The sequence below is a fragment of the Phacochoerus africanus genome, chromosome 1, assembly GCF_016906955.1.
Source record: "Phacochoerus africanus isolate WHEZ1 chromosome 1, ROS_Pafr_v1, whole genome shotgun sequence".
Classification (NCBI taxonomy): domain Eukaryota; kingdom Metazoa; phylum Chordata; class Mammalia; order Artiodactyla; family Suidae; genus Phacochoerus; species Phacochoerus africanus.
The window spans coordinates 203,059,656-203,072,041 of NC_062544.1; the positions used below are offsets into that span (position 1 = coordinate 203,059,656).

General features: G+C 39.9%; 1 protein-coding gene across 3 annotated transcripts in view; it reads left to right on the plus strand.

The window, feature by feature from the left end:
• The window catches only part of VPS8 (VPS8 subunit of CORVET complex), a 254,741-nt gene that overhangs the window by 4,502 nt on the left and 237,853 nt on the right, over window positions 1-12,386 (plus strand). For all 3 annotated transcript variants that reach the window (XR_007135933.1, XM_047788199.1, XM_047788209.1), the window contains exons 2-4: window positions 4,918-5,163; window positions 5,971-6,039; window positions 12,122-12,252. Coding sequence is in view for 2 of the 3 variants with exons in the window: in XM_047788199.1 (XP_047644155.1) it covers window positions 5,011-5,163; window positions 5,971-6,039; window positions 12,122-12,252 (353 nt within the window). In the remaining variant the exon portion in view is untranslated. The remainder of the gene's footprint in view (window positions 1-4,917; window positions 5,164-5,970; window positions 6,040-12,121; window positions 12,253-12,386) is intronic.

The window sequence follows — 12,386 nt, forward strand, 5'->3', positions numbered from 1 at the left end:
TTGGGTTGGAAAAACTTGTTAAAATAACTTCTGGCAGGTGACAAAAGAGGAGGTAGATATACAAAATGGCATAATTTTAGAATGAGTTAATAGTATAATTAAAAGTTTTTATTAAGTATCTCTCATGCTCTGCTGGGGCCTGTGCTAGTCTTAGACAAAACCCCTACCATTTGGCTCTTTTTTTTTTTTTTTTTTGTCCTTTTAGGACCGAACCTGCAGCATATGGAGATTCCCAGGCTAGGGGTCGAATCATAGCTGTAACTGCTGGCCACAGCCACAGCCACAGTAACCTGGGATCTGACCCATGTCTGTAACCTACACCACAGCTCACAGAAATGCTGGATCCTTAACCCACTGAGTGAAGCCAGGGATTGATCCTGCATCCTCATGGATGCTAGTCAGATTCATTTCCACTGTGCCATGACAGGAACTCCTCATTCAGTTCTTGAAGAAACTTCTAACATATCTGAAATATGTCCCTCTGGTAAGGGATATACTTTTGATATGCTTCACACTGGCTAGACCTTTATCAGATCTTGTTTCAGGTCTTTAACTTTTTTTTGTGTCTTTTTAGGGCCGCACCCATGGCATATGGAGGTTCCCAGGCTAGGGGTCCAATCGGAGCTACAGCTGCTGGCCTACGCCACAGCCACAGCAATGCCAGACCCGAGCTGCGTCTTTGACCTATACCACAGCTCACGACAATGCCAGATCCTTAACGCACTGAGTGAGGCCAAAGATCGAACCTGCAACCTCATGGTTCCTAGTCAGATCCGTTTCTGCTGTGCCATGACAAGAACTCCCAGGTCTTTAACTTTAGAAGAATTTAGAAATCTTGAGGAAATTGTAAATTTCTTAAAAAACCTGTTCTGTGTTCAGGCATTGTTCATGGTATACCCCAGAGAGTACCAACATATGTATGCTTTAAGTTGTTATGTCATTTATTCCTCACAGTAACTCTGCAAAATATGTCGTTGCATTCCTAGGAGTTGGGACTCTCAATTGTAAGTGACCTCCCACCCCCACCCAAAGGAAAAAAAAAAAAGAAAAATTGGGAGAGTATGTTTACTTATGTAGCCAAAATGCCAAAAGTCTATAGCCAGAGCTAATATCATAAAAGACTGGAGCCTGCAGCTGAATAATATCAGGACACTCTCTCCTCCTCTTCCCTGGTTGCTTTCATCCTTGCTAGAGAATCTGTACCTAGAGTGTAAATTCTGTCAGTAGAGGCTGATCTCCAGGGATGGATGCATAGTAGGTGCTTAGCTGATATGTGTTGAATGAATGACCTTTTCTGAAGAACAGAATTGGATGGAGGGTGGGGGGATACTGCTCAGCCTTATTATTCATTGTTTAGTGCACAGTGGAAATGGCTTTTCCTTACCAGTTCCGTTTTAATTAATTGTGGTGAAGGACCCTGGCTATATTGTGTAATCGCTATTACTTGGGGATTTTTTTATTGACAGCCTCTGCAAGAATCACATGGTTTGAAGGAAACTTTCCCAGAACAAGAGGTGATGCTCCAGTCAGACAGTACAAATGGCCGCAATATTTCATCTTATAGATGTAGAAATAGAGGGGCTCTGAAAGGGTAGAAAATTGGCCAAGGTCACAGATAGGAACTGGGAAAGTCCAGATTCAAAGTTGGTTTTAATCGACACTTTGGCTTACATTCTTTGCACTTTGCCACCACATCACAATAATAGCTCAGTGAAGTGAGGGCTGAAAATGAAGTAGGGTAGAGTGGCAGGATGATGTCCTTTTTCAGAGAATGCTTGATTTCTTGAAACTTCTTCAGTGTGGTATTGGAGTTAACAGTGACCTGTTCTGAGAACCTCTTATTAACTCCAGATAGAAGACATAAAAAGAACCAGAAAAGTTGTTTTCCTTTTCTGAGTTATTTTAGGGACAAAGATGTGAAAAATGAAATGTTTTAGGTTATTGTATCATTTAAAGTTTTTGTTTTTGCTGTGTGGTCTTTTCCAGTATTTAAAAAAATGTGTAAGAAGGAGTTCCTGTCGTGGCTCAGTGGTTAACGAATCTGACTAGGAACCATGAGGTTGTGGGTTCGATCCCTGGCCTTGCTCAGTGGGTTAAGGATCTGGCATTGCCATGAGCTGTGGTGTAGGTCCAAGATGTGGCTCGGATCCCGCGTTGCTGTGGCTCTGGCATAGGCTGGCAGCTACAGCTCCGATTCGACCCCTAGCCTGGGAACCTCCATATGCTGCAGGTGCGGCCCTAGAAAAGGCAAAAACACAAATAAATAAAATAAAAAATAAAAAAAGTGTAAGAATAAAACTTAACTGTCCTCAAGAAACACTGAATATGAATATGTGCATGTTTGCAAACATTCCTTGATGAATTGAAATCATTTTTGCTAAGTGGTACAAGTAAGAGTGAACTTTATTAGGAAGGGATTTGTCATGAGCCAATTCAGTCTTCTTTGAAGAAAGGCTTTTTTTTTTTTTTTTTGTCTTTTGTTGTTGTTGCTATTTCTTGGGCTGCTCCCGTGGCATATGGAGGTTCCCAGGCTAGGGGTCTAATCGGAGCTGTAGCCACCGGCCTACGCCAGAGCCACAGCAACGCGGGATCGGAGCCGCGTCTGCAACCTACACCACAGCTCACGGCAATGCCGGATCGTTAACCCACTGAGCAAGGGCAGGGACCGAACCCGTAACCTCATGGTTCCTAGTCGGATTCGTTAACCACTGCGCCACGACAGGAACTCCTGAAGAAAGGCTTTTAAACGCTAATACTGCGTCTGCTTTTGGCTCGTTGCAGAAGAAGTACGTTTAGTACCGATTGGAAAGATACTTTCAGATGTTGCCAGATACTGAGTGCCCTGTTAGGTCTTCTAGGAATGTATTTGCTAGCATGTGTTTGTGGGATGGAGCCTTAGAGCCTGTCTTCTGTAATGTGAAATAAATTAGCCTGTATTTGGTAATATACCAAATGTACTAGCTAGAAAAATTGGTTTCATCTCTTAAAAAAGATCTGTCTTCATGAGTCGCATGGCTTACACTTCATGATAAAAAAGAGATACTAAAGGGAGTGAATATTTTTCATTATGATAAAAAAGAAGTATTAAAGGGAGTAAAATTCATTTTAAGTAATAAAAAATAAGCCTAATTAGATAAAATTGTCAGTGAGTTCTGGGCATGTTATTGTTATTATTAACATTATTTTTGTCTTTCTATGGCCACACACACTCACAGCATGTGGAATTCCCAGGCTAGGGGTCAGAACTGGAGCTGCAGCTACCGGCCTAAGCCATAGCTACAGCAATGCCAGATCCAAGCATCTGCAAGCTACCTACAAGTTTGCGGCAAGAGTCAGATCCTTAATCCACTGAGCAAGGCCAGGGATTGAATCCACTTTCTCATGGATAACAATTGGGTTCTTAACCTGCTGATCGACAATGGGAACTCCTGGGCATGTTATTTTTATTATTTTTTGTCTTTTTTTTTTTAGAAAAAAATTCTGCAGCATATGGAAGTTCCCAGGATAGGAATTGAATTGGAGCTGCAGCTGCTAGCCTACACCACAGCCATGGCAATGTAGGATCTGAGCCACATCTGCAACCTACACCACAGCTCCCAGCAATGCTGGATCATTAACCCACTGAGCGAGGCCAGGAATGGAATCTGAGTCATCATGGATACCGGTCGGATTAACATGTTACCACTGAGCCACAATGGGAAGTCCTGAGCATGTTATTTTTAACAGAACAATAGCAAGGACTAATTCTCAACTCCCTTTAAAAAATTAATTCCTCAGTGGCTCAGTGGTTGTCAGCCTTTTTCCTGCCTTCACTTTGGTAAAGAATAAGAATGGGAGAAGTTTCTATAGTGAGGAAGTTTGGTGGTGGTGGTGATTACACCTCCTGTGGGGCAGTGTGTAGTGTAAAAAAGCTTCCTACTGAGAATTTCTGCTAATTGTGGAAAACAGCTAGGCTGGAAAACAAAATGACCTTTGTTTTTATTATCATCATTACTGTGGCATTATTTCTATTTTCATAGATTTGGTTTTTTTAAACAGAGCTAAGTGATGGACTTTTTAAAGTTCAGCATAATTATAACAAAACCAAAAAACATTTACAAGCAAATTTGTTACACTTAATTTTTTTTCCTGAATATATTTTTAGTTTTCTAGAAATTTTACAGTTTTTTTCTAGACAGCTTTTCAAGTAAACCAAATTGTCTCTTTCTTTTTGATATGGTGTTATTTACAGCTGCAAAAAATCAAAACAAGTTGCATACATTTTCTTTTTCTTTAGTATTTCTGTTTTTCCTCAAGATGTCTGTGTTTCTTTTTAATGAGCCTTCTTTCCAGACATCTCTAGTCACCTGTAGAATTATTTTATTCTCGGCATCATTGCTCTCTCCCCTAGTAGATTTGAACCTTTAGATTTGCTAGTATCATATTAAGTGACCAGCTCTCCATCTGGGCTTTCTGTGTCTGTGCTAAGTTCCCTTAGACACCTGTGGCCCTGTATGGATGCCAGTGACAGAACTGGTCTATATGCTTATCTTCAAGGAGCACTGGAGGTCTACTCATGTTTTTGAATGCGTAGGAGTTAATTGCAGCTCTTGATACCAGTTATCTACATGTTCTTAAGTACCTAAATCTAGTTGGTACCAGGTCTAGTGGCTTGTCTCAAGTTTGTCACTATCACCAGACTTAGGACCTCGGGTGATGGGCCACTTCCCAGACCCATGGGTCAAATGTTCCTCCTTTATGCTCTTATAGAAACCCTCCCCCCATGTCATACCCTGTACTCTGGTATTGATTGCTCTTTACCGATAATCAGATGATTGAGTGAAGAATCAGTTTCCACAAAAGTATGACCCAGTAAGTCTTTGGAATGTCCGTTTGAGGAAATCTAAATGATATATATTTTTTTTCTTTTTTGAAAAGAGATCTTCATTCAGTTCATCATGATCTAAGCCCAAAAAACAAAACAGACAAAACCTTGCTTATGTTGACTGAAATTGTTTGTTAAAAGTCAATATGGAAAACGAACCAGACCATGAAAATGTGGAACAGAGCTTCTGTGCCAAGACTACTGATGAAGAACTGAATAAATCTTTCAATCTAGATGCTTCACTTTCAAAATTCTCCTACATAGATCTGGACAAGGAACTGGAGTTCAAAAATGATCTGGTAAAAATTTAGCTTTCGTCAAGTGATAATGTTTAATCGAAATGTTGGTTAGAGTGTACTTTATGATCCAAAGACTCTAAATTTATCATTTTTATGTGGATTCATAGGCATCTATATATAGTTTTATGAGGTGATACTACTCTTCATTTGTATAATTCATTAGTTTATGAAACACTTTAATACATTTCATTTGACCTTTACAGCACTCTGATACTCCCCTTTATAGGGGGAGAAACTGAAGTGCGGCTGTATTTAATGACTCCTCAATATCATAGAGATAGTGATAGGTTTAGAATTCTTGTGCAGTTCATTTTTTTTCCCCATTGATATTTTACTAATAGGTTTTTGTGACCATGAGAATATTTAATAAGTTGTTTAATGTAATCATCTCCCGCCATAATTTATGAACTAACTAAAAAATGCAATGTTAAACCTTTGTATCTTGCTTACAACTTATGTCAAAACTTAGAGAATTAGGGCTTGTCATAAGAAGTGTTGTTTTTTTTTCTCGTTGAAAGCAGATGCCAAAGCCCTTCAACGGAAGCTTCTTGGAAAGGGCTGTCAGGTTGGTGCAGTCAGTGCATATTTGTCCTTGATAATCACTGAATATGTGGAAGGAAAGGGAGCAATTCTGTGTCTTTTGATCTGACCCTTTTTATCATGGATTATTGAGTTGGCTCTCTGTATGAAGAGCTTGGTATTATGTTTGTCTCTTAATTGATAATGGTTCTAATAAGTTAAAACACCTTCAGGATTATAAGAGGGAAAGCATCATTTTGTGAGCATTAATTTCTGTTCTCTCTTTAGATTGATGATAAGGAATTTGATATTCCTCAAGTTGATACTCCTCCAACACTGGAAAGCATACTAAATGAAGTAGGTATATGTTAATGATCGCTATCATTTTATGGCATTGATTTTTTTTTTGTCTTTTTTTTTAGGGCCGCATCCTCGGCATGTGGAAGTTCCCAGGCCAAGGGTTGAGTTGGAGCTGCAGCTGCCGGCCTACGCTACAGCCACAGCAACGCCAGATCTGAGCTGTGTCTGTGACCTACACCACAGTTCACGGCAACACCAGATCCTTAACCCACTGAGCGAGGCTGGAGATTGAACCTATGTCCTCATGGATGCTAGTCAGATTCGTTTCCACTGAGCCACAATAGGAACTCCCATGGCACTGATTTTAATACTTCTGAGTTATAGTGTATGTATTTAGATCTTCATTGTCCAATATGGGAACCACTAGTCACATGTGGCAATTTAAATTTAAATCGACTACAGTTAAATAAAAATTCATTTGCTTATTTGTACAAGGCACATGCCAAGTACTCAATAACCGCATGTGGCTAGTGGCAGCTCTAGTGGACAGCTTAGATGCAGAATATTTTCATTGTTGCAGAGAGTTCTGCCAGACCGTGGTGATCTGGATTGTGAGCTTCTCAAGGGTAGAAGCCATGCTTTGTTCATCTCTGTGGCTGCTACGATGGTTCATACTTGGTAGGCTAAAGAAATGTTTTATTAAGTGAGTTGAAATATTAAATTCACATCACTTTTGAGATTTGTATTATGTTTTGAAAATGTTACCTCTACTAGTGATACTCAAATAGCTCATCCTCTGATAAGAGCATCTGTAGTCCTGTAAAGCACTTCATCACCCTTCAATGTAAAGAAAATGATGCCTTTATAGTTTATCTCATGAATACCATCTCTGTTAAAAGGTTTTTCAGAGTTGCAAAATGATGTTATTTTCTGAATTAGCAGATCATAAAGGCTTTATAAAGGAGCCCTGGGGAAGTAGGTGTTGGGGAAGTGGGCCAGTATTTTTGTGCCCTGCATCTGTCGACAGTTCTTCAGCTCAGTCTTGATCTTTTAAAAACTTGCTTAAGACTCCCATTGGGGGTTTTTAGCTTTTAATTAGAAAAAGATGTAAAAAATCTATTTCGGGTCCATGATTGTGTTTTCTAAAAGATAATGATGTAAAGGTTCCTCAGCAGAAATGACCACAGACCCCATAGGTCTGAATGAGTTGGGAATAGTCTTTATTCTTTATCTATACTTCTAGGGTTATAGGCATACTATATAGGATGCAAATTACTTTCTCTCTGAATTATATCTTTTTCTTGTATGAATTTTGCGTCTTTTTAAAGTATCGGCTTGATGTTGCTGTTTGTATTTTAACTTTAGAAATGTGTGTGATCTCTGTTAATAAGACTTAAGCATTTATAATTTTGACAAGGCATTGGTCAATGAAAAAAATACCCCATTAGAGTGATATTTTTTGCGTGCTTTTTAATGTAGAGGAAATCTTTTTTTAGAGATGAAGAGATTAAGTTTTGTCAATTTCAATAACATGGCCGTAATCACATACTCATTTCAGTTACTAAGTGAGAAATAAAAATAATCTTAGAGGACTGGGTACAAAGCCCTATTTGTACATATTTATATAATAGTGACAAAGAAAATAGTGCTCATAGGAATGAGACTGCTTTCATAATGAAGGAAAACTGTGCAAAATTTACTTATCTACTGGTAATAGTTAAGTACAGTCATTAGTGGTTTACTGAGAAGATAATACTATTATCATCCTCAAGAGTAATTTGGGTGCCTTGTGTATTTGGATCAGACTGTTAAACACTAGGATTATGAGGTGTTACTTGACTGTCTCTGACTTGAGAAATAGGACTGGAAACTGGCAACTTTCACTCCACCAGGGAACTAGGCAGGTGGATAAGTGAAAGTAAAAATAATTAAAGTTGTAGAATATGAAGACTTTTTTTTTTTTTTGCTTTTTGGGGCCACACCTGCAGCATAAGGAGGTCCCAGGCTAGGGGTTGAATCCTAGCCACAGCTGCTGGCCTATACCACAGCCACAGCAACTTGGGATCCGAGCCCCGTCTGCAACCTACACCACAGCTCACCGTGACGCCGAATCCTTAACCCACAGAGCGAGGCCAGGGATCGAACCCGCAACCTCATGGTTCCTAGTTGGATTCGTTTCCTCTGTGCCCCGAAGGGAACTCTGAACATGAAGACTATTAAGGTGGAAGAAGTATTAAAGAAAATTATTTTTAAAAAGAAGAAAAAAGGACAGAAGTAGAACACTTGCTCTAGGATATGCTCTAGGAACATTCTATAATGTTCATTAAATATCAGCCTGAAAAGGCACTGGGAAGAAATAGACATCCAAGATATTTTACAGAAAGAGATTACTGAGACATCCTAAATCTCAGAATTTAGGGCGTGAAGTAATGTTACTAGGCCTTGTCATGCTTTGACACTGTGCTACTTCTGAGGTTTTTAATTTTGAAATTCCATTCTCTAATCCTAATAATCCTCCCCCACCGCCACCCTGGCACTTCCCTTACTTCCATTAAACCTGCTCTTTGACCTCCTCAGGACCAAGTCTCTTGATCCTTCTTAGTCTCCCAGTCTCTGAGAATAGTCCTGCCTTCACCTCAACTCTACTGTTGGATCATGTAGCCAGAAATTTCTTTCTCTTTTTTTGCCACGCCCACGGCACGAGGAAGCACCCTAGAAGCCCCTGTTGTGCTCCTTCAGTACCCATCCCCAGGATAATCACTGTCCTGACTTCTACCAGCATTGATGGGCTTGCTTGCTTTGAACTTCATATAAATGGAATTTTACAGTATGTGCTTTTGTGTGTCTGACTTATTTCACTCAGTAAATATGCTTTTATTTATTAATTTTTTTTCTTTTTTGTCTTTTTGCCTTTTTTAGGGCTGCACCTGCAGCATATGGAGGTTCTCAGGCTAGGGGTCCAATTGGAGCTGCAGCCGCTGGCCTACGCCACAGCCACAGCAACGCCAGATCTGAGCCGAGTCTGCAACCTACACCACAGCTCACGGCAGCGCCAGATCTTTAGCCTACTGAGCAAGGCCAGGGATTGTACCTGCAACCTCATAGTTCCTAGTTAGATTCGTTAACCACTGAGCCATGTCGGGAACTCCTGTTTTTATTTATTTACTTTATGTTTCTTTAGAAGCACAAATTATTTACATCTTTAATTTTTTTTTTTTGGTCACACCCACAGCATATGGAAGTTCCTGGGCCAGGGATTGAATCCAAGCCACACCTTCGACCTATGCCACACTGGGGTGACACTGGATCCTTAACCCAGTGCAGTGTAAGGGAGATCAAACCCATGTCAGCACAGAGACAATGCCAGATCCTTATCTTGCTCTGCTACAGCAGGAACTCCAATATTATGTTTTTAGATTCATACATATTTTTGCTGCTGCTAATTGTTAATCCATTCCCATTGCTATGTAAACGTCTTTATTATTTTATACCATTATTTATTCATTCTACTGTTTATGGGCTTTTCTTTACAATAGAAAGTGCTGCTATGATCTGCAGTTCATCTGGAATTTTCTATGTGTGTGAGGTCTGAGGTAGCACCATTTACTGAGCACCATTCTTTTCTGCGGTGTCACTTTTGTGTTAAATCAGTCCATCATGTACATGTGGGTGTGATGCCACTGGCCTTTCTATACTTGCCTCAATATCACACTCTTAATATTTGAATCTTTATAATATGTCTTTTTCTTTTTTTTTTTTAGGGCTGCACCCGTGGCATATGGAGGTTCCCAGGCTAGGGGTCGAATCGGAGCTACAGCTGCCGGCCTGCACCACAGCCATAGCAATGCAGGATCTGAGCTGCTCCCGAGACCTATACCACAGCTCACAGCAACACCAGATCCTTAACCCACTGAGCAGGGCCAGGGATCGAACCTTCAACCTCGTGGTTCCTATTTGTATTTGTTTCTGCTGTGCCATGATAGGTCTTGATATCTAGTAGTTTCAAATCTTCCAGTTTTGTTGTTGTTCTTCATGATTGATTGCCTTTCTTATTCTTGGTCTCGTATTTCCATGTAAGTTTTAGAACCACTTTATTAGTTTGCATATATACATACACGCCAACTGAAATTTGATAGGGTTGTGTAGATTTTACATATTACTTAGGGAGAATTTATGCCTCTGTTGTGTAGCTAGTAATTTTAAATTCAGCTTTATTGATATCCTCAATTCTCTTTTTCACTTTTTTCCCACTTATCCTGTAAGCCCTCAACCCTGGCTTAATTTAGCTAATCTGTTTTAATTATGTCCCCAGGCTGCTTAAGAAAATCAAATTAGATTCTGATTGACTCGCCTGCTTAAGACTTCGGTGTTGCACTTCTTATTTATGAATTGTTTCTTTTCCCTTTCCCTGTGGCAGTCCATCCATTCTTATACAGATCTCAAGTAACATAACAGCTCCTTGCTAACCGGCAACCTGCCCTTAGCAATCTTACTTGTGGAGTTACCTGAGAAACAGTTGAAAATATGGCCTAAACCTTAAAAGAAACGGTGGTACTAAAGAGATACAGATTTTGGAGTCATTAGCAAGACGGGGTACTTGAAGCTACAGCTGTGGATATGCTCATTCATATAGGAAGTGTGTGAAGTGGAAAAAGATGAGGGCCGAGAATATAATTCTGGGTAACATCATCCTTTAGAGGTTGGGCTGAGGAGAAAATAGAGAACATGACTGATAGAAGAGGCCAAGCAAATTGTAGGAGTAGCAGATAGCAGGTGTACTTGGAAACCGTGTGAAGAAAAACTTCAAGGAGGAAGGAAATGGTCAGTAGTGTCGATGTGGACAGGACAAGAGCACACCAGCTGAAAAGAGGCCCATGGATTTGAGTAGTAACTTGAGCAGCATTAGCCGGCGTCAGTAGCTAGTAATGGGTGGAGAAAGTGGAGGCAATGAGTATATACTCATTTCTTAAGAACAGGGATGGCAGTGATCAGACAGAAGGTAGTCCAACTGAAAGAGAAGGCATGGTCACGACATTTTTCATTAATTAGTCTTTGCTCAGAATCAACTTGTTCAAAGCTAAACTCATTCCTCTTTATCTGCTGTCCTGCTTTCTTATCTCAGTTGGCACCTTTTGCTTTTGCTTAGTTGGAATCTTCTTTGACTTCTCCCCCACCCCAAAAGAAAACAAAACACTGTTTAAATGGTAAGCAAGAATTTGGATTTTATCTCATGAATGTCTTTCATGGTTCTTTCTCTTGACCTCTTCTGCTGCATTTCTAGACTGGACTGTCCTCTCTTTGCCTGACATTTGCAGTAGCCTTCTTACTGGTCCTTAGTAGTCTTCCTGCCTCCGTCTCCCCCCTCTACCCTCATCTGTCTTCATTCTGCCCTATTTCTCTTTCTGAAACGTGGTCCCCATCATGTGTGTTCATTTCTTAAATATCTTAATTGCCTTCCCACTGCCTATCATATATAGCTTACTGATTTCTTAAGTAAATGATACTGATCATGAGTCAGGCATTGAACTAGGCACTAGGGATACAGTGGTGGACAAAATAGACATGGGCTCTCCTGTCACTTAGCTTAATGGAATATAGGCTTTTTAAAAGTTGGGCCCCGGCTTATCTTTCTAGGATCGCCTCCAGTGCCTAGTCATATACCCCAGTCATTTTGGACTACTTCCTTTTTCATTGGTAAAACCCATGTTATGAAATCACTACACATGCTATTTCCAACCCAGAATGCCTTCCTTTTGTCTGCTTGTCATATTTTTCTAGACATATTATTTGTAGTCAGGTGGTCCTTATTGTCTTCTAATCAGCCATTGGCTGTTAGTTAACTGGTAAAGCATCTATACAGATTTGAATTTTAAAAAATGTTCTGCAACTAACAGTGATCTGCGTAACTGCTCCTTCTATCTCTGCACGAAAGAAAGTTTTGGAGTGAACTCTTTGTAGGAAGAGATATCAGAGTTGAAATTTAATTCTGTTCTGTGATTCTTGGGTCAATAACAGTGCATGGGAAAGGGGTGAAAAGAAGAATAACCATATGAGTGTTTGGGAGAAACCCATTAAGGCCTATTGGACTTATAGAGTATTTGGAATTTTGAGTTTATTGATCCATGTTCTTCTAATTTAGACTGATGATGAAGATGAATCTTTTGTTCTTGAAGATCCCACGTTGTTAAACATTGATACTATTGATTCTCACTCCTATGATACTTCATCTGTGGCAAGCTCCGATAGTGGTGACAGGACCAACTTAAAAAGGTAAGTATTTAAATCATTCTTGTGTACAGTGTGGTCTGCTGAAGCCCTGCATAGGAAGTGGAGGGCCTGTAGATCTCAATAATATGCTTATTAAGCCCTGAAGATCTTGGCACTGTCGAGGAGAGAGGATAAAA